This window comes from Rattus norvegicus, chromosome 17, assembly GCF_036323735.1.
Source record: "Rattus norvegicus strain BN/NHsdMcwi chromosome 17, GRCr8, whole genome shotgun sequence".
Taxonomy (NCBI): domain Eukaryota; kingdom Metazoa; phylum Chordata; class Mammalia; order Rodentia; family Muridae; genus Rattus; species Rattus norvegicus.
Window position 1 is genome coordinate 15,393,714 of NC_086035.1, and position 21,731 is coordinate 15,415,444.

At 47.0% G+C, this 21,731-nt stretch overlaps 2 protein-coding genes across 6 annotated transcripts in view; one reads left to right on the plus strand and one right to left on the minus strand.

Moving 5' to 3' along the window:
• Cenpp (centromere protein P) overlaps nucleotides 1–2,028 on the plus strand; it is a 175,221-nt gene extending 173,193 nt beyond the window's left edge. Inside the window, exons 6-8 of the mRNA NM_001402493.1 lie at nucleotides 358–437; nucleotides 1,275–1,366; nucleotides 1,711–2,028. Of these exons, the coding sequence (NP_001389422.1) occupies nucleotides 358–437; nucleotides 1,275–1,366; nucleotides 1,711–1,835 (297 nt within the window). The 3' untranslated portion in view covers nucleotides 1,836–2,028. The remainder of the gene's footprint in view (nucleotides 1–357; nucleotides 438–1,274; nucleotides 1,367–1,710) is intronic.
• Nucleotides 2,029–2,977: 949 nt separating this feature from the next.
• The window catches only part of Ippk (inositol-pentakisphosphate 2-kinase), a 44,958-nt gene continuing 26,204 nt past the window's right edge, over nucleotides 2,978–21,731 (minus strand). Inside the window, exons 8-13 of one of the 5 annotated variants that reach the window (NM_001008556.2) lie at nucleotides 21,116–21,188; nucleotides 18,267–18,540; nucleotides 16,483–16,633; nucleotides 15,754–15,856; nucleotides 7,106–7,185; nucleotides 2,978–4,368 (exon numbers count right to left, since the gene is read on the minus strand). In NM_001008556.2, the coding sequence (NP_001008556.2) occupies nucleotides 4,143–4,368; nucleotides 7,106–7,185; nucleotides 15,754–15,856; nucleotides 16,483–16,633; nucleotides 18,267–18,540; nucleotides 21,116–21,188 (907 nt within the window). In that variant the 3' untranslated portion in view covers nucleotides 2,978–4,142. Of the gene's footprint in view, nucleotides 4,369–7,105; nucleotides 7,186–14,729; nucleotides 14,833–15,749; nucleotides 15,857–16,482; nucleotides 16,634–18,266; nucleotides 18,541–21,115; nucleotides 21,189–21,731 lie in introns of those variants that run through there. The other 4 variants (XM_008771535.4, XR_010058860.1, XM_039095656.2 and 1 more) reach the window with 4 other exon arrangements.

The window sequence follows — 21,731 nt, forward strand, 5'->3', positions numbered from 1 at the left end:
TTCTGATATGCTAGAACCTTCTAGATCCTGCTGTGGACAACCATGGAGGCATGTCCAGTGCAGTAATACTGAGGAAACCATGCCTGTTCTCTATAGACAACACTGCATCCAGGACAGGTCTCACCATGAAGCTGACTCTTAACAGACCACATGCTTTGCCCTATCACAGTGGGAGCCTGGCACCTCCTCTGTGGTTGGGTTGCCTGAGTAGGGCCTAGCCCGTGTCAGAGGTCAGACGCTTATCTGGGTGAGTTGTGAGGACATGGGCGACGCTTTCATTTTGGCTCTGCAGTGCTTCTCCTGGCTCTCAGGACGCTTACTTCCACAGGATCTGACTGTAACTGTTTCCACATACAGGAGAGATACCCAGATAGTGTGTACCTCTCAGAGGGCACCTGTTCCCACTGCATGGAGATCCGCAATGCCAGACTTCCAGGGTGAGTTTATGCAGCTTAACACGCCCAGAACAGAGGCTAAGAAGGTACCCGAGGAGAACTAAAGAGTATCCAATGGAGACACGGGTGTCATCATAGGAGAGACCACCCAGTGGGCAGGTAGACTGCGTGTAACCTCGAAGGAAGGGCGGTGTACATGGCTGGAGGACCTAAATGTGGCCTGAGGTCAGCAAGGGGCACTTCCTCTTGCTCCTTCCTCAGAGATGTTGGGTAGCGAAGAGAAGGCAAAGGTGTATGACTGCTGGTAAGACAGAGACAGCAGTAGGAAGTCAAAGGTCCACAGAGAGCCCAAAATACCAAAACAAATCCACCCCTACACCTAAGACCCTTGTAAGTACCTCCCACAGCCACTGCCAGGCTTCTGCTGCTCATCTTCTGACTAGCTTCATATTTGCGTGTTCCTGTGTGTGTGTCAGGACCCAGGTTCAATAGCCTCACTACACCTAACATACCTTCTAACAAGATCTTCCTTACACAGACTGTTAGGGCTGACCTTTGTCCTGTGGGTGAGTCCATTTCTTCTCATGCCTCGTCCTCCAGTGAGGAGGAGTTCTGGCTGTGTTTCTCAGTTCCTGAGGGCTTGAGATTTTCACTCCTGTTGTCCCATATGACACATGGCTGCTCTTAAAGTATGCCTGTCCCATTACTTACCACACTGATGTTGTCCAAGGTATGAGTACAAATACCGAACTGTCCTACGGAACACATCACACATCTTCCTCCTCTGTGGGCAATGGATTTAGGAGGTGAGCCTGGCCGGCAGAGACCATGTGACTAATCTCTGAATTTCAGGAGAACCAAACATTACCTCTTTTTCAGGTTTGAACTGGTGATCGTTTGGAGGATACAAATAGATGAGGAAGGGAAGGTTTTTCCAAAGCTGGATCTTCTCACCAAAGTCCCAGAGCAAGGTAGGACTCTGAATACCCTTTCCAGAGGATGTCTCAGTGTACCCCACAAAGCTACCTGAGTATCTTATCTGGGTTTACATGGGAAGAATCAAAAGTTGAAAATGTCATTAAATATACTTTAATCAGCAACCTCCCAAACACACAAGAAGGAACTACTTTCTTGAGCCTCTGGAGGTTGTGTGGAAGAAGGCATTTTTCTCTGCCTCAGGTTAGAGGTTAACAGAGCCCCTTGGTCTTCAGTCTCTCTAGTGCTTTCTACTGTGTGGCTATTGTGGGCGCGGGGGTGGCGGGGAGGCCTGTCTCAGACATTCTGATGTTTCTTGCCTGGTTTGTTTTCTTCACAGCCCTAGAAATGGACAAGAACAGAGTCATAGAAACTGCTCCTCTCAGTTTCCGAAGCCTGCTAGGTGTACTTGGTATTGAAGCTGCTCTAGACAGCCTGATAAGATTGTTCAATACAGACAAGTAGTTCCCCGCTGGCAAACTCAGGAATAAGATGCGATGCTGGGATGAGGAGATTCGCAGTATGTTGAACATGAACACTTCTCTTTTCCAGCTAGAAACCACATCCTTCAGATGACAGGCATTTGTTGCATTAGTGGTATATTACGTATGAACTCCCATGGCATAAAAATAAAGCTGTTCAGATACGTTAAAAGCAACATGTATAATGCTTTGTACAGATAAGTCGAATTGAGAAAATGTTCCAAGAATGATTGTCCGTTCTCAAATGGGTATGAAAGAGCTGTGTTAAGCCGTCAAGATAGCATGGGACACAGTAAAACCCAAAGCCAGCCATCTGATCTGCCCAGCAGAAATGTCCCAGAAAATCCTGATGCTCCTCTTGGTCTCCTACAGAAGTAGCACTGTTGACAGCAATGGCTGCATTGTTGACTTTACTTGAAGTCACACACACCCACAGCCCAAGGGTGGTACATAACTAATTCTGGCACACAAGAGCAACCCAAGTTTAAAGCAGCCATATATAAAGCAGCTATATAGTGAGCCACCGTCTCAGAAAAGAGGCTAGATTATACCTCCATCACAGAGAACAGTTGCCTAATATGGACAAGGCCCTACGCCCAGTCCCCGGCACCACATGAGCCTTCGCCTGGGTGGCTCTTAGCTCAGACACAGAGCTGTATCATTTGGTGAGTGCCTCAGTTACCTGCTACTGCCAAGACGAGGGGGTTGGTGTGGGCATCCTGAACCAAGCAGAGTCAGGAGTATGGTTGGAGGAGAGCCTTGCACATGCTGACGGGGTGCTCCATCCATGTTCTTTACCCCAGGAGACACTGTTTCCATCTACCTATCTGTTCCCAGCCATACCTGAGATCATTACTGTGATGTCAGACAACCAAAGACACACATAAATATACCCCTAGTCCATGTCCACCTCAGTCAACCCTGAGTCAAAACAAAACCAAAGGCTGCTCTCCCAACAGAGAGACATAACCTTCAAGCACTTGAGTCAAGTGAAGGATATAAACACATAGTTGTGTGCATACACCAGTCAAAAGGAAGTGAACTGACCCCAGTGTACAGTGTGTCTTTACCTGAGTGCTCAAGAGCTATTATGTTAGGACAGAATTTTACAAACTATAGATGGTGCTTGATTCAAACAAGTATAATTCTCAAATTATCACAAAATTTCCCACAAAAGTTTACAATCAGCAAAATATTTTCTTCATTTTTCATGTAGTATTTTTCATACAGTTCCATGGTTTTACTACTATGTTACAATAAGCCTTCATTAGTCTCTCAAAAGGATGATATAAATAATCAGTCTGTACAGCCTACCATAGGATAAAAAAAAATGAAGACAAACCTCCCAATGATTCATAGCAGCCAGGCACACTTCTGGTGACCCCAATAGAATGCTCAGTGCCAGCCAGGAGCCTTCTATCTAGCCCTGATGAGAACAGTAAGGCCCTAGACCCAAATACGCAGTATACCTCAGAGCTAACCCAAGTCACCAGAGTGCCAGGAAAACTCTGGGCTGATAGGAACACCCACCCAGCAGACCTCAGCAGCTCTGAATTACGGCTCTGCCTCCAGCCTCTACAGCAGCAATTTCAGGTAGGAAAAAAACGCCTCAGCTTCCCCTAGAGTTAAAATCATAAAGAAGGATTTTAAAAAGTGATGCTCATGCGAGTGGTGACCATCCTGACCTGAGTCCTGTGTTTGTTCCCTGCTGCTGCCCTATACAAAGCTATGGGCTTCAGTACCTCCACAGGGACCTGAGTCTAAATCCCTCAGAACCAATGTCCACACTAACTAACCCCTGACCGCTCGGCAGCAGGGGACCAGCCAAAGCCTGTGTTGATGTGTGACTTGCATTGAACAAGCGACCAGTTAACAGCTGGGAAAGTTCCAGTAGTATCCATGTTTTTGTGAAAATCCAAACTGTTCAAGTTTTCTGTGTCAATGGTCTGGTGATAGGAGATCCAAACCTTGGGTCCTAATAATAAGGCTTTTTGTATTAGAGAACCGGACGTGAGCTCTGTTTAGAAGAACTTCCCAGGGTGTTTACCTGGGCTTAACGGACACTTCCACTCTAAGAAAACAGATGGCTTGCTGGGACACAGCACTCACGTCCTACATTCCTTGTCCTAGAAGATTATAGGGCTCTTCAATTCCTTGTCTCTGAGAGGCAGTCTATCCTCAGCAGGGATTAAAAGCAAAAACATTCACAGCCAAGTCACCCAACACAACCGAAAATAGCTCTGCCATTCAACTTTCACATTCAAGTTTCAAAGACATCCCAGGGGAGAAGTTAGACCTTATGGAGAACTAATGTGCAGTCTTCATGTTCCTTGAACCGAGTGGACCTCACAGTGTCATCTTTGGCATGCACAGTCTTTGAGTAATAGCTGACTATCTTGCTGTCTAGTTTATACTGGTGAGGAATGCTCTCATAGGGCTTGAGGTCGAGGTCCAGTACAGACACAGAGAAGGCCAGCCGGGATCTTGACGAAGGGATAACAGGCCTCTGGTCAGAGCTGCAAGTAACAAAACAATTTCAGATTACACAGACACTCAGGCCCTCACAGTTTGGCTCTTGGTGCACCCATTCTGTGTTTATGTACATCTACTGTCTGTGCCAGCTTCACATATAAGCACAAGTAAGTGACTACTATGCCACAGACTAGCACACTATGTCTAGGAAGAGGGTTAAAAGAACAGAAGGTGGAAAAGCCATTATGTGGGGTGCGTGAGTGATAGTCCCCATGCTCCAGTGGTATTAGCAAATGCTGGAAAAGTCACTTTATCGTCAGCCAAGTATTACAAAACCTAAGAAAAAGTAAAAAGTAGATCAGGCTGTGCGGCAGCCAGGTGGATGGATGGCTGTTGAGAACAGACTCTTTCTGTGCTTTCCCACTGTGGCTGGGAGCCAGCTCAGCCCATCATGCTTTTCCATCAGAGAGCAAGCTGGCTTTGTGTTAACTCTCAAGTCATATCTTCAATGCTTTTGTGGGTGTTATAAACATCCGAAAGTCATGTGCTTCAAACAAAATGAACAATTACTTGAAAACCTCTTCAGAATAACTTCAAACCACATACTGAGGCTGCAGTGTATCTAACTGAGTCCTGAAGACAGTTAGTACACCGCATTTGCCCAGCTGGCCCAAGAGAACTGTCAGGGAGTCATGGTTCCTCTGTGCTCACTTCATTCAGAAACCAGAACACACAAAACACTGGTCTCAGAAAGTCGAGAGTTGAAAGAACAAACACATGGGCCTGTTCTAAAGTACACTAAAGAAAGTATTCTCACATGTTGCTCCAGAATCATGTTTATAGGGAAAAAGTTGAATTGGACTCAATCACAGGGTCTGACAGGTGACCACAAGCTCCAGGATAGCCAAAAGCACAGCAGTGTACACCAACCCCTTAACACCAAAAGCCCGTCTCCTTCAGACTGTACGGCTAGGACTCAGCAAAAGCCAAGGCACAGTTATCCCTACCACTATGGCTACACATATCCCTGTGGTAGCCCTGGATACTGGTACTGGGATGACCAAGGCTGTGGCGCTAAGCTGCTCTCCAAGGCGCTAGGCAGTTTCAGCTGCCCATGCCCATGTTTGCAATAGTCCCTTCAAGGCTTAGGGACAAGGAGCAATAAGAATTTCCCTGGCTCTTCAAAAGCCTGCAGCAGCAACAGGAAGGATGACTTACAGACGTCTCAAGTATGATTGACACAAACGTCAACCACAGAGGTTGGTGGGTTGTACATTAAAATGTAGCCTTAGGCTTTACTGTGCATCTTAAGATGAACCCAGGCCTATTTTTGCCTCTGGCTTTTTGTTGTTGTTTTTTTAGGTGTTTCTTCCCTAGCTAGGTACAATTCCTGTGAGCACAGCGCCACCTTCCTCAAAGAAGGCTGTGTGCATTCTCCAAGGAAAAACTGAGAGTGAGGACAACCTCTCTCCTAGTCACCAACTACCCTACCCTCTGCAACTCCTTTCACACAGGCAGGACGTACAGCAGTAGAGGCACCCTGGAAGGTCCTGTTGCCTTCCCCTATCTCCTTTGTTCTTGCTTCGAGGGAGATCTAGGCTACCAACTTTGAGCCTCCTGTAACTGGGCCCTACTCTCTGGCCTTGAGACCTGACCTCAGCAAGCATATGCAGCCTCTCGGGACAGGACCCATTCTTCCTGTTCAGAATCCTTAGAAAGAACAAATCAGGATTTCCCAGTCTGTCCTCACTCTTCAAATTCGGAGCTTCCACAAAATAGGTTTGAGAAGTGTAGTGCCAAATAGCAAAGCTTTTCAACATTTCACATTTTAAAATGAAATAAGCTTTGAAACACTTGATGAATAAAAATGGTGTGTTAAACTACCTTTCCCAACCGCATCCTTGACCAGGCAGGGTAGCCAGTAATTAATAAATAGCACCCTTGGGCGTGGCTCTCACCCAACCCAGCACCTTACGTCCACTGACGGGCACCTCACAGCTAAGCTCTGGGTCTTTCTTGAAGGATAACATGAGTTTACAACTAAACAGTCAGTTACCTTCCCCAGTCATGCCTTATAAATATTCCTTAGCATGCTGGGCCAGAAAGCGCTGTATCAACCAGAGAACCTGACTAAGAACCGCAAAGCTCAAAAATATTAGAAAAATAGGTGGTCGCCCTGACCAGGGAACACAGGTCAGATGTGGAGGGTTTGGCACCCTTGAATATCGACGCTGAAGACAGATAGTACCTACAAGACGGCCAAGCTCCGACTGGATTACTAAAAGCTAGGGGAGGGGATGTGGCGAGCATGCCGGCTATTCAGAAGAGGAGAGAATGACGGATGTGCTGTTTTGGAGATTTAAAAATGACAGTGGCACTTGGTGAAAGTCAATACATCATGCAACCTACAAAAGGCTCCGTGCAGTGACCCGGAGGAAGCCCACGCTGCTTCTGAAAAGACTCTGCCACATTATCCACACTGTTTCTAAATTATTAGAGTATTTTCTTATAAAACAATAATAAACAACCCAATTTGGTAGAAATACTAATATATACAATAATAATAATAATAATTTTAAAATGAAAAAGTTTATTGTTTCCAGAAATGGCCTTTAATTAAATAACCGATTTCTAGAAAACCAGAGTTTAAAAAAAAAATCAAGCCCTGTGGAAAGTATACCAAAGAGAGAGCAGCCCTCTGGGCAGAATTTGTAGGTAAGGGAGCTTACTCGCCATGGCTGTGCCACAAACCATCACACCAAGAAAGTGCTGGAGCCTCACCTGGCGCCCCGTAGACAAGGGGAAAGTGCGATCATGATGGAACAGTCCTTGGCGGTCATGGCTACTCGGTACTGCTGCACCTGTGGGGAGAGAGGGCAGCTCCAAGTCACAGCCTCTCACTCAATAGAGCAACTGTCCTGCAGCAGAACCTGAGGGGAAAGTTAGGCGAATGCCTGACCTATGGTGGAAAATATCCCCGGTGACAACACACATGCCAGCCCACCTCATCGCAAGCATGTGGACCCCAACGGGATCCCAAAGACCTGTGACTTGCTGTCAACAAGATAACCACAGTCTGCCTTTGGGGATGGGGGAGCAGACAGTTGCTTGGCTTCTTAATATGTTGACTATACTGTATTCAGCAATTATGACTCTCTACCTTCTAAAAGATGCATGCAGGCTATTTGGGGGAATAGTGATCACAGTGTGTGTGTGTGTGTGTGTGTGTGTGTGTGTGTGTAAACTCTGCAGGCACTAAGGTCCCTGTGTATACAAAGAAAACTGAAGACAGAACTGCCAGGTGGTGGCAGGGCTGGACTCAAACAGAGGTGCTAAGCATCAGAACCTGCCCACAGCCTGCCAGAAACCCCCGTACCACACTACACATGGATATGACAGGCACACAGTAAGAGCCCAAATATGCCACAATGTCACCTCTATAGTACAATTTGGGGAAGTTTGTTTTTTTTTTAATCCCTTTTGTTCTTAGGACCTAGATACATCTTTGTGAGGATTTTAGACAGCTCCTACGTTTATAAAATTAACTAGTTACACAAAAGGAAATGCTTTATACATCATCGCTGGTTCAGTATCTGATCTGATGGCAGACAGTATTCTCTTCTGTCCCTTTGAACCATTCCTCTGATCGCATAAAAGTGAAGCCTAGGAAAACCTCAGGCCTCATTTCCCTGCAGGCAAGGAGGAGGAAGGAGTGGGAGCTCACACACCAGGCCTGCTGGCTTCTCTGAGCCTAAAGAGCTCAGGATGAGGGGACAGCCAGGCCCAATCTGTATACCCTCCAGTTAGCAGTGAAGTTTGTTATCTCAGGATACATACCCAGAAGCCAAGTCAAAAAAAAAAAAAAAAGAGGCAAATAAAAAGTGCCCTTAAAGCACTGCCAGTCTAACCAAGGTACAACAAGAAGCCACACAAAGACAGTTTTAAAACCTAAACAGGTACCTACCAAGGATTTATGCAACGCAGTCCTAATCCAAGACAAGAGAAGTAAGAAACAAACACACCCAACTTATCAAAATGGAGAATGTCTCAGTCCTGGGCAGGTGTGGTGGGGTACACCTATAATCCCAGCACTTGGGAGGGGGCATTGGAAAAATCAGGAATTCAAATCACCTTCTACAGCAACAATGAATCTGAGGCCAGACTGGACTACATATAAATTCCTTTATGTGTATGTGTGTTTTGTCTGCATGTTGTGCAGTTCCTAGGAAGGCCAGTAGAGGGCATCAAATCCCCTGGAAGTGAAGGTACAGATGGGTGTGGGCCACCATGCGGTTGCTAGGAATTGAATCAAGGTCCTCTGGAAGAGCAGCCAGTGCTCTTCAAATGCTGAGCCATCTCTCCAGCCCTAACATAGAAATATAAAATATTTACATATGTAATGCATGTCTTATCTATAAGAAGGTATTATTGCTACAAATCAAACTAATGGCAAACCTTTTTCTGCTCTGGGGGAGGGGAGGGTAACTTAGACACAAAGCAAGGAGTCGTGTTTTCACTTCAGCAGTGTTCCAGTGAGTTCCTGAGCCTGTTCAGTGGCAACAGCCAACTGGAAAACCGAAATGGTCAAAAACTTGTGATTGGAGGCATTGCTAATAACACAGAGACAGGGATCTGGGTCTGTTTTCCAAAGAAAGGTCAACCTTCGGTGCTGGCAGGGCAGGAACCACATGGACCTTCTAACCCTGAGCCTAAGCTGAGGCCCTGCCAATAACTGCTGCTTTTCTTCAGAAGGACCAAAGTGGGCCAAAGTGACACCAGCCTGCCAGTCCTCCTGACAAAGACAAGCCTAAAACTCTCTAGGCAGCAAATGATCTCTAAAATAATTTTACAAATACCATTTCTGACATGCAAGTAAAAATATGCAGGCATAAGACAGATGACATGAATAAAAGCCAACCAAAAAAAAAAAGCACAGAAGGGCTGTGAGAACCTCTAGTTCCCTTCACTTCTGCTGAGAAATGGAAAATGGTCTAAAAGACACTTTTGTAAAAAGAGCTAAAGCTGAAAAACAACCCCACAGCTAATAGTTGACACGGATGCACACATGGACTCCAGCTACTGAGGTACCAAGCATACACACTGCTCTACTCAAGGAATCAAAACAAAGAGAACCTCTGAGAACTGGAAGCCATAAAAATCAGCCATTTAAGATTTTTAGAAAAACAAAGACAACATTAAGCATTCATCAGATTAACTGAAGAGAAGTGCCACTAGATAGAGGGGACAGCCTTAAGGGAAGCGAGGCTGAGTAGCCAGCCTGAGTAAGCTAGAAGGCAGTGACAGGGATGTGAAGCATCCTCCCCCGTCCACTGCAACAGTGACCCCCACATTCTGATCTCTAAGAAATGTAACACTAATTACCCACAACGCTATGAACTGGACAAAGGCAGAGGCTCGGGTCAAATAAGAAGTGGAAGGGGAGAAGAAAAGTCCCTTTCCCTAAACTAAAGACATCAAAGCCCTACAGATCCCAAAGTATCTCCAGAAAAATAGTTACCGTTTCATTAAACAAAGCTAAGACCACTGCCAGTCAGACCTACACTAAGGATGAGTAAAGATGCTTTGGGGTGTGGCGGCCCCCTGCAGTCCCAGCACAAGGGAGGCTGAGGCAAGAGGACCAGCCTGGGAAACATGAGGCACTGTCTCAAATTTTAAGTCTAAGTGACAGAGATAGTGTCGGGATAGGTTTGTTTCTTCTTTTATGTTTGTGTGTGTGTGCGTGTCTGTCTGTCTGTCTGTCTGTCTGTCTGTGAGTGTATGCACATGTGTGCAAGTGCTCTCAGAGGCCAAAAGGAGGAGTGGGTCCACAGGAGCTGGAATTAGAAGTGAGTATCTATCCTGATGTAGATGCTGGGAACAGAACCTAAGGTTTTCTCCAAGGGAAAACAAGGCCTTTATATTAATAATCCATCTGTCCAACTCCTAGACTTACCAGTATCTATTAATCTGTCTCTCTACCATCCTGAGTGACTGTTTTTAAAACAATTATAGGACCTGGGAAGATTGCTCAATGGTTAGGAACACTTGATGCTCTCGCAAAGGATCCAGGTCTGCTTCTCCGCACCCGCATCAGGCAGCTCACAGCCACCTGTCACCTAGTCCCGAGCGGCCTGCCACACTCTGGCCTCTTAGGGCTCCCGCACACACGCAGTGTACAAACTCATGAAATAAACCATTCCATGTCTATTCAAAGACAAAAGAATATAAAGTGGTGAAAAAGACATGGTACAAATAGTAAGCACAAGAACCTAGAGCAGTTCTACTATGACAGGAAAGGGAATGTGAAGGTGGGAAGTATCCAAAGACAAAAGGCCCCCTGGAAAGTGTTGACTTCTGGTGCCAGGCGAGCAAGGCTCACAGTCAAGTGCAAAGGCACAGCTCAGACACCTCTAAAGAACAGGCTACAGAACACGGGAGCGTGCACAGAATGATTCTATATGTGAAGGCCAAAGACGTTCCTCAGGGACACAGGTAGCTTAGCCAGACTCCAGAGACTGCACACTGGATCTTAGTCGAAGCTGAGAAACGGTCCCAGTAGGGCTCTGGTTGGCTCCTGCTCATTGACTATACACTTTTTCTGAACACTCTCCTGTATGTGCTGTTTTCATAGCCAAACAGCTAATGAGATAAAAGCTCGAAAAGTAAAGTGAAAATATTTAAATACTAATAACATCTACTCTTTGTGATCATACAGCACTGGAACCTACCAAACAAACTCAGCGACTCATTTACACACTCATGGAGGCGCTCGTGTTCAGGAGATGAGAGCAAAACAATGGCAACACCAACATTTGTCTTTGTCTTCACTTTGTAAAAAATGTTTTAATTGAAATAGAATGACATCATTTTCCCTTCCTTGTCCTCCCTCAAACCTCTCTCAAGCCACCTACACTCATGCTGATAGCCTCTTTTTCTTTGACTGTCTTAGAATTTTACTGCTGTGAACAAACACCGTGATCAAGGCAACTCCTATAAAGACAACATTTAACTGGGGCTCAGAAGTTCAGTCCGTCATCATCAAGGTGGGAACATGGCAGCATCCAGGCAGGCATGGTGCAGGAGGAGCTGAGAGTTCTACATCTTCTGAAAACCCCTAGGAGAAAACTGGCCTCCAGGAAGGTAAGACAGGGTCTTAAAGCCCAGGCCCACAATGACACTCTCTCCCCACCCCCACAAAGGCCACACCTACTTAAAGAATGCCACACCTAATAGTGCCAATCCCTGGGCCAAGCATATTCAAACCATCACATTATTATTAAATATGTGTGTGTGTGTGTGTGTGTATGTATGTATGTATGTATGTATGTATGTATATAAGGATATATGCACAAATACACACACACCTGCTAAGCCCAGTTGTTTGTGACTATGTGATTTCAGAGCTCACCACTCTGCATTGGATAACCAATAAGGGGCTATTTCTCCTTCTCCCAGCAGCCATAACTTGCCTATAGTTCCTTGTCTGGCAAAGAGACCCTGCAAAACCCCCCTCCACTTTCACAAATCTGTGGATACTGCCCTGTTGCACTGAGTACTGTTTATGTGGCTCTCTCTAGGAGAGACTATTTCACAGGAGACAGCGTCATAGTCTGGCTCTCAAGATCTGCTGCCAATGTCCTAGGGACAGTGAGGTCTCAAGACGTAGAGAAGAATCTACAATTGCCTCTGCTAGTCAGGCATAATTCCTTACTACTTTCTAAATCTTATTCTTACACTGGTAATTGTAGCTACCTACCCTCATCAAAGAAACCACTCTTTACAGCAAATAGAGAGCACCACAGAGAGCACAACTAGGCATAACATAGAGATGCACTGCTCCTGGAGAGCCCAGCCCCTGTGGATACAGCCACACCGCACAGCCCTACACCTCTGCCTCCACGCTCACTCCCTCCCCTTTCCCTCACCTTTCACAATAACAAATTAAACCACCTCCCCGGAGCAAAGGAAGCCACAGTGAAGAGGCAGCAGGTGGTTGGGGGACTTCTAAGGGCTGTCCTCTAAAATGACCACCCCCTGTTGACTCTGATGTTAACACCTCTTCCCTTACACATAACATGACAATGCCAGCTCAGCCTCCTCTTCATACCAATCACCCACTACACCCCCAAAAAGACTAAGTAGGAGGCAAAGTTTATGGTGCACACCTATGCTCTTAGCTACTCAGGAGATGGAAGCAGGAAGAATCCAAGCTTGAAACTGGTCTGTCTCAAAAAGCAAACAAATCAACAACAAAAAACCTTATAACAGGGGTTGGGTATTTAGCTCAGTGGTAGAGCGCTTGCCTAGCAAGTGCCAAGGCCCTGAAGCGCAAGGCCCTGGGTTCGGTCCCCAGCTCCGAAGGGGAAAAAAAAAAAAAAAAAACCTTATAACAGCACTAATTCTAACAGTGCAAAGAGGAGACAGCTCCACTGGCCACTTAGAATGCTGCAAGACAAGAGGTAGTGAAAGCTGACACAAAGGCTCCCACACTGTACCAGTCATAGGCAGCACCTATAGAAAGACTAAAGTGGTTTGGGACTCCAGGGACAGACAATGACAGCTAAGGAGTCTGAGAAGTTTTGAAGTGATGGGGTTTTAAATAAAGGATATGGCATAAAATTGTTGCTAAGGAAAAGGACAAAGGGGGCAGATCTGAGTGACAAAAAAGTCAGGCAATAATCATGGTCTAACACATGAATAAATCTAGACAAACATGTCAAAAACAATACTCAAAACTGGGAGCTTGAAGACTAAGCTACAGCTACATGGTAGAGTGCTTGACTAACATGCTGCCTGCTACCCCCAAGCCTAAGAATATCAAACAGTAAGTGCACATATACTGGGGAACAACGGTAATTAAAGTATCCCAGGGTTGGGGATTTAGCTCAGCGGTAGAGCGCTTGCCTAGCGAGCGCAAGGCCCTGGGTTCGGTCCCCAGCTCCGGAAAAAAAAAAAAATAGAATAGTACCTGTCATAGAGTACAGGACACATAAAAAGTATCCCATATCGTGTGCCAGCTGGGGACACAAACAAGTGTGTAACTTTTCAATTGAACATATTGGTGAATTGGACATGCCACCAGTGGAAAAAACACAGATAACTCCAATCAAAGGAGCAAAGAAGATGCTAAGTAAGGGGACACACGGGTGAGCACACTGATGGGGACCGTCACTCCAGTCCCTCCCCAAACCTGTTTCTAGGATAGCTTTGCTGACACATCCCTCTCTGCTCTGTCCCATTGATGGACACTCCTGAACTACAAGAGCAATGCTGTGGTGGTGTGGATGTGCTTGGCCCAAGGAACAGCACTATTAGGAGTAGCCTTGTTGGAGTGGGTGTGGCCTTGCTGGAGGAAGTGTGTCACTGTGGGGGTGGGCTTTAAGACCCTCTTCCTAGATGCATGGAAGCCAGTCTTCTCTTAGCTGCCTTTGGAACAAGAGTTGGAACTCTCAGCTCCTCCAGCACCATGCGTCCCACCATAATGATAATGAACTGAACCTCGGAGCCCCAATTAAACGTCCTTTATAAGAGTTGCCTTGGTCGTGGTCTCTCTTCACAGCTCTGAAACCCTACCTAAGACAATTACCAAGGCTGCCAGCAGATAAGAGGCCCACCTAACCTGAAACACTGAATTCTGGCCCTTTCTAGAAAGCCCACTGACTCAACCTCCAGGTACTGCCCAACAAAGTTAGAGGTTGGAAGGGTCATGGTGTCCCAAGATGACAGAATCTGTAAGGGGACCTGGTCCATCTAAGTAAACGGGAGCAGATGAGCGTTTGCACTGGTTACTGTCAGCTCACTCCTCCTGAATTTCAGCTTTATTAAGCACTGTCTCCAGTTCCAACTACCTGAACATATATATCCATCCTAAAAGAGAAATGGAGCAGTTGGAATGTGGTATACTCAGGAGGCTCAGTCCAAAGAGATGACAAAGAGATCTACCCTGGGCTACAGAGTAAGACCCTGCCTCAAGAACAGAAAAAGAGGGCTGGTTGATGGCTCAGAGGTAAACGCACTTGCTGCCAAACCTGACAACCTGAGTTCAATTCCCAGAACCCAGAGGAAAAAAGACAGCACTCTGACCTCCACACTCTCATTGAGGCACATAACCAACCACCAAATACATTTTTAAAACATGACTTTTAGGGCTGGAGAGATGGCTCAGCGGTTAAGAGCACCGACTGCTCTTCCAGAGGTCCTGAGTTCAATTCCCAGCAACCACATGGTGGCTCACAACCATCTGTAATGGGATCCGATGCCCTCTTCTGGTGTATCTAAAGACAGCTACAGTGTACTTATATATAATAAATGAATAAATGAATATTTAAAAAAAATAATAAAAAAATAAAAAAAAAACATGACTTTTAAAAAGAGAAAATAATGGCCAGGCAGTGGTGGCCCACACCTTTAATCCCAGCACTCAGGAGGCAGACGGATCTCTGTCATTTCGAGGCCAACCTGGACTAGATAGTTGAGTTTCAGGACAGCCAGGGCTACACAGAGAAACCCTGTCTTGAAAAACCAGGAATAGAGAGGAGAGGGAGGGAGAGAGAGGGAGAGGGAGAGAGGGAGAGAGGGAGAGAGGGAGAGAGAGAGAGAGAGAGAGAGAGAGAGAGAGAGAGAGAGAGAGAGAGAGAATATATATGAGCACAAGCTCCAGCTTTGGGCCTAGTTACCGGCAACATCTCAAAACTACACAGTAGCATCATGATGGGAAATGAACATGACTTTGACATGACCTGTTAGATCTCCACATCCATATACATGTTTGTGATTTGCCATTACCACGGGACTCTGAACTTCTACAAGCATCTCCCCTTCCCAAACCGTAAGAACCAGTGCTCCAACTCATTTTCAAAGAATGCTGTGCACACATAGTCCTCACTGTGGACTCTGTGGGAACTGTTCTATTGGTCAGAAGTGCTCCCTGGTCTATCCATACAACAAATGCAGGGGAGCCGCAAGTCTGACCTCTAACCTAGTATATATGGTCACCTGCTGACCACACAGGGGAGCAATAGTTCTTCCCTGAGCTCAGCAACAGCGCTCTGTGAGCATCTTTGAACAGTTCCACAGCGAGCATAGGTCCTCACTTCTCTGGGGACATCTGACACCTGACTACCAGTAGCCTATCTCAGAGCCAGCTCCTAGGCACCAGCACTTTTTTAACGTTGCCAATGGAATTCTTTCATCCAAGAAAGATAGTCAACAGGTTCCAAAAGGTGGGGCCCAGGGCCACCAAGCCCTGGGGCCTGCCTCTGGCCTGTTACAGCCAAGAGAAATTCCACTTAGACCCTGCATTATGGTCACCTGCTCAGCCCATCTAACAGTGCAGCTTCTCTGCTTTAAGTTCTGGGCTGTCACTGCTGTGGAGGGGAGAGAAGGAAAACTCTCAGGAAGGCATAGGGCTTCTCAATGGGTCTACTCACCTTTGTTAATGCAAAGGCCACTGTCCCATCATCCTCAGTGGATAGATCAAGCAGTTTCTGGTAAAATACTTCATCATAAGGCCCATCTATCTGTAATGTTTTCCTGAAGGAAAATCACCAAGACCAAATCAGCAGGGTGGCAAAGCTCTAAGGACTTTCAGACACTAATATGTTCTGTATCACACAGTGTAGCCCAACAATCATATTTTTGAAAGGCACCTAGGAGATCTCCTGCTCTCTCTCATTAAGCCTGATTCTGCAACCCAAGATCTTCCACAAAACCCAGGCTCTAGGAGGCCGAGGCTCAGCCTGAGCTGTTCACCACACTCTGAGCAAAAGCCAATGATGTACAAAAAGAAACCTGCTCATGAGACACTGCAGGTGTGGACATGGGGACCCACAGTGCAGTCCCAGGCCCTAGGCGTGGCAGAGCCTGCTAAGGAGCTACCAAGCCCGTGTTCCAGGAGCAGCCTGTGGGACAACACTGCCCTCTACAGGGCAGGCCCTGACACAGGATTTCTGAATGGTCGCATGCATAGAGGCTTTACTTCTAGGGTCTTAGTGACCATGAATCTCAGAGACCCTGGCACAGCCAAGCAAGGGACTTCCTGGGCAGAATTAGTTGTAGGCACCTCCTATAGCCACATTCTAGGAGCTTTGTTTTGTTCTGGAGTTCAGGCAACCTTGACCCCAGCCTAGCTTCACAGCTTCCTCTGGTGCCAGCCTCACCTCTCCTCAGGAAACTCCTCCAGGTATTGCTCAACCCGGTTGTACAGAGGGTAGAGGCCTTCGATGTCCAGCTGGTCCAACATCTGCACCTGGAGGGTTTTGTACAGAAGACAGCCCTTCGGTAACCCCGAGTGCTCTGGGGTGTTTTTTCCTACCAAGAACATCAGGGGAGAACGAAAGCAGGTTTATAATCAACACTTGAAGACTGTGGAGGGAGACCCTGGCCGGCGCAGACAACAGAGCTCACTACTCTGAGTGCACAGACAAGGCCTATAGGCTCCAGCCTAACACTCTCTGTAGCAGATCTGCTCACCTCACAAAAGTATAAGGCTGACTGACCTCAGACCACCCTAAGGACCCAGTGGCTCTACACACACAAAACAAAGTATAAACAGTGCCTCTCCCTTAGGCCCCATGCTATCCAAACACCAACTCAGAAAATCCTTTAACTCCATTGCATGCCTTAGAAGTCACTTTATATTTAACCTTAAAGAACTGCAAAAAATTATTCAAACATCAAGACCCTCAAGACCAACTGGGTTTCCAGAGTCAAAAACCATTAAGTACACACAGAGAGGGGCAAGATCTGGCTGCCACAGGACAAGCTAAACATACAGAGCCACAGATGGTGGTTAAGACCATTGGCCAGGTCCTGTCCTCACTGGGACAGTGAGGAAGCCAAGCTCCATCCTTCACCCATGCACTCACAATGTATACAGCACCTTCTCAATTGGGGCCTGACATCCCTGACCATCTCTCAGAATCAACTAATGGCAAAAACAGGAGGGCACAATATATATTCAAGCACTACAGCAGACACTCTGAGCCACACAACAGATGCCCTGTGTCAAGATAGCAGGATAGCCATGCCATGAACATGTACAGTAGCTAAAAGATGAAAACCCACATGTGCTGATAGACTTACACTATTTAAGAAACCATAGGTTACAAGAAAACATGAGTATACTGTCTCAGATATTACTCATCCATGACTTAGGCCTATTCACATATCAGTGTCAGGAAGGTCTGTGAGGGAAGCTCGGGTGTCAGAGAGCCTCCTCGAGTCCCCAGATCACCTAAGTGCCAGCACCCATCTGTGTCCCCTCAGACTATGGGTTTAATTTCAACCAAATTTTTAAAACAATAAGGAACTGCTTTCAAAACAAGAACTAACCCTCAAAAATTCACTTATAGTTTAAAAAATATATATTTTCAAAAGCAGTTGGCATGGGGAAGTAACGAGGAAGGTGAGGCCTGTGGGGTTTCTGAAGGACACGGGGCACTATCAAACTAAAGGTCTCTGCAGTCCCCGAGAGTCACACCTGACCCTGATTCGTGAGTCATCACAACACATTACAGTGGCAGGGTTGACCCACCTTCCTCCTACTGACCAAGAAGCCCTGTCATTCTGTCCTCATTCCATGGCACTCAGCCCCGCTACAAAGGACTCCTGTTTTCTTACATGCAGACTAAGGAGAATCTGTATCCAAAGTCAAGATGGCGGTCAAGAGGAACAAAGTATAGTTGAAAGCATGAGTCACTGAGGAGACACACAATATATTGCTAGAAACCATATGATCCAGTGACAAGCAGCTTACAAAGCGCCTACAGATGCAAAAACAAGTCTTGACCCTCTGCGTCAGCTAAGGCTCATTCTGTGCAGCTAGACCACATCCCCAGAGGTGCCACGAAGACAGGCAGGGACACAGAGGTCACTTTGCAGGTTCCACTCTGGATACCCATGGGTAGACCCCACAACCTGATTATGGAAGACCAGGCCCTACCTTGGTGATGTAGGCTCCTGCTGAATGGGCTGGCTTCACAGACTCGTGCGCCCTGGAGCCCAAGCCTCAAGGCACCCGCTCGGCCTTTGTCTGAGGTGCTGAGCAGCACCCTGGTGATAACATGCACCAGCTCCCGGATCACAGCCCTCGTGCACTGAGGCCCACTGGCCAGGCCATTGGAAGGGAAGAAGAAGGGCTTCAGGTGGTGTGCAAGCGCCTTCAAGTCAGCCACGGGGCTCCGGGCATCAGCACAGCCATAAATCAGCTCTCCATTCTTTAGGCAGGGGAAAAAAAGGAAAGGGAGGTGGGTCACACAAACTAATGGAAGCACAAGCAGGGCAGGGCACAGACACAGGACCCCCATGTTCTCAGACAAGTCTAATCAGGGTTGCTGCACACTAGCTCCTTGGAGGAATCCCACTCTCCATGAATCGAAGGAGGAAAGGTCCAAACTTGAGACCAGCTTCCTGAACTGACACCCTCAGACAATAATCTCACAGTGTGTCTGCAAGCACATGCTGACCACAAAACCACAGATGTCCACAAATCACCATTTACTTGAGGGCCCAAGCAGTGACTAGGGGTTAGGGCTAGGCCCCAGTCCCCAGAGCTGGTGGAAGACCAGAGTCAGTCCTGTGGTGAGAGGAGTAACTGGATCACTGACATGGACACCTCCTGTTTTAAGACTATTGGTCTTCATAGAGCCCCTAAAAGATGTTCCTTACCACACATCATTCAGACTCACTCATTCCCAGAGCTCAAGCAAGGACACATGCTACCCAATGCTGACACTGGGCCTGACCCATGGGCAGCAGCAGGAGCATTTCAAGGTTCTTTGAACTACACACCTCCATACTTTAACCATTTGGTGGGCCCTCTAGAACTACCCTGGAGACCCCTGCCCTCGGCATCTTCTCCACATGGAGTCTGGTTGGTGTGAACAACAAAATACGAACAGACACAACATCCCAGGACCTATAAGGCTCTATTCAAAGACACCACAAGGTGGCCGCAGGGCTATGGCATAAGGTGCAAATGTCTCAGAAAGTAACAACTTAGAGGGCTGACCCTCTAATGCTCTGCGGCAATGAGCTAGTGTGAGATGTTAAGGGCTCAGGAGAGCAGTAGTAGCCAAGAGGACAGTCTCTGCTCTTGAGAGGTATGGGAAGGCCCCCCTCCTCACTGGATCCTGGGATGTCTCTCTAGAGGCCCTGTCTAGGTGCTGTCCGAGAGACAAACAAAAGCACTGTTCACATGCTAGGCAAGGGGAGGAAGAGGATGACCAAAGTGGAGCTAAGACGGTCACCTGACATCCAGAGTAGAGCCATTGTGCCCATGGTGAAGCTGGCCCCTCCTCCAGGCCCAAAAGTGGCCAAGGGAGTCCTCACAGCAAGGTCTCACCCCAGCATCAAGGGTCTAAACTTGAGAGACATTGTAAATGTGAAATCCAGAGACAATGTTTACACATACAAACATATAGCCATGCAAGGACCTTATGGGGCATCCAGCAGACCCACCACCTAGGTAGAAAAGTGACCCTCTAACAAGGGTTCCTTGAACTCAACACTGTCTCTCACTACAAGTCAAGAATCCAGCATGGGATCACTGTGTACAACCAGGCAGCTTCTCCAAGTGGGGACTAGCAGAGCCTCAGGAATTTGAGGGAAAATCAAGAGCACAGCAATGGAACCAGAGAGCACTGTGCTGAGCTCACTGTACTGCTACCCCACTGTTTTAAAAAGCCGTCACAGGGCCAGCAAGATGACTCAGTGGATGAGGGTGCTTTCCACCAAGCTTGATGACTTTAGTATAAAGCCAAGAACACACATGATGGAAAGACAGAACCAACCCCTGCAAGTTGTCCTCTGACCTACACATATGTACCATGACATATGCATGACATGCATGCATGGGTGTACGTACACACGCCTATACACAAACACAATAAAAGATGAATTTTTTTAATTTTAAAAAAGCAATTGCAGATCACTTCCCTTAACCCGCCTCTTGGGGAAGTACTAGCTGATCTCTAGATTCTTCCATGCAGATTACACAGAAACTGTAGACCATATACCTCAAATGTGACCTGACAGGTTCAAAAATGGGCTCAAAGTTAGAGACTTATCTCCAGGACTCAAATATCAGATTCCCAATCTCTTAAAGAGTAAAAAAAATAAATCAATCTCTGGGGACAGGGATGACTTGATTTGGTGGTTACCTTAATTCAATTCCCTGATCATCTACTGTGGAAAGAGAACTGATTCACAGGGGCTGCCGGGTCTCCACACAGGTAACCACAGCAAGGGCACGCCCACAGCCATCGTTATTTTTATTTTTTGAAAGAGTGAAATTAATTAAAACAGTCATCCACTCCTGGATTTGGGGAGATGGAGACAGACAGAGAAGAATGTTGATTACTCTAGGGCAAGGAAATCCTTAAGTTAGATCCAGTTAACACCAGCCCAGGACACACCAGCAAGACAGAAGACAGGATCTCTGGCTCAGCCATCACTTTTCCCAGACTAAGCCAGACCCAGGTTTGGAGAAGCCCATTCTCAGTCCAGCTTCCTCACACAAGCCTTCATGCTGCCTCGAGCCTATGGCCCACTAGGACAATGGCAAAGAGAACTCTAGAGATATGTTCCCATCATGGCCATAGCCACTAGCTAGCCTTGCTGTCCCCTCCCTCCTTCAGCTCCATCCGCCCTTCCTGCAATATCAAGGGACAGAGTTCCATCTGAAGCCAGCCAGCCTAGACACCTCAATGTATGTGGTCACAGTCTCTGTGGCCACGATCGCAGTGTGCTAGGCTTACTTGGAAACCAGCATGGACTGGAAACAGCCCTTACCTTAAATATCCTAAGGTTATTCTGCGCCTCCTGCAGAAGACTCTTCAAGGCAAAGTGCATACGCTGCTTATTTCTGAAAGGACAAAGCAATGAAGGTAATGAAGGCAGCAGGCTGGGTCTCGGATCCACACATACAGTCCAGACTGAGCTGGGGGCTACAGCTACCTTCATTCAATAACTGGAGCCCAAGTGCGGGAAGAAAGCTTAGTCTAGGGCTCATAGGCAGCCATGAGGAATCCGCAGACAGGAGAACCAGAAAGGTATGGCTCATCAATCACTCAGTCCGTGTAGCTCTCCTCCCTTGGTCCTCAGCTGCAGCAGGCACTCAAACACTGTGACCTCTGTGACAGACGTCTGCAAAGTTCAAGAAGCCTAAAAGAGGCAGGAACATGGGACTTCCACCCTCCCTCCACCTTGGAGATCTGGGGACTGTCCCCTCTTGAACTTTGCCCTGCTCATTGGCAAACGGCTCCTGCTGCCTCCTCCTCACAGCCACTCACGCTCCAGACCTAACCTTACCCAGGTACCTCCATCAATGTCCCTGAACACAGCCCCCTTCTCACTCCCACATGAAATCTACAGGACTTCCAGGGATGCAAACCCATCCCAGGCAAGG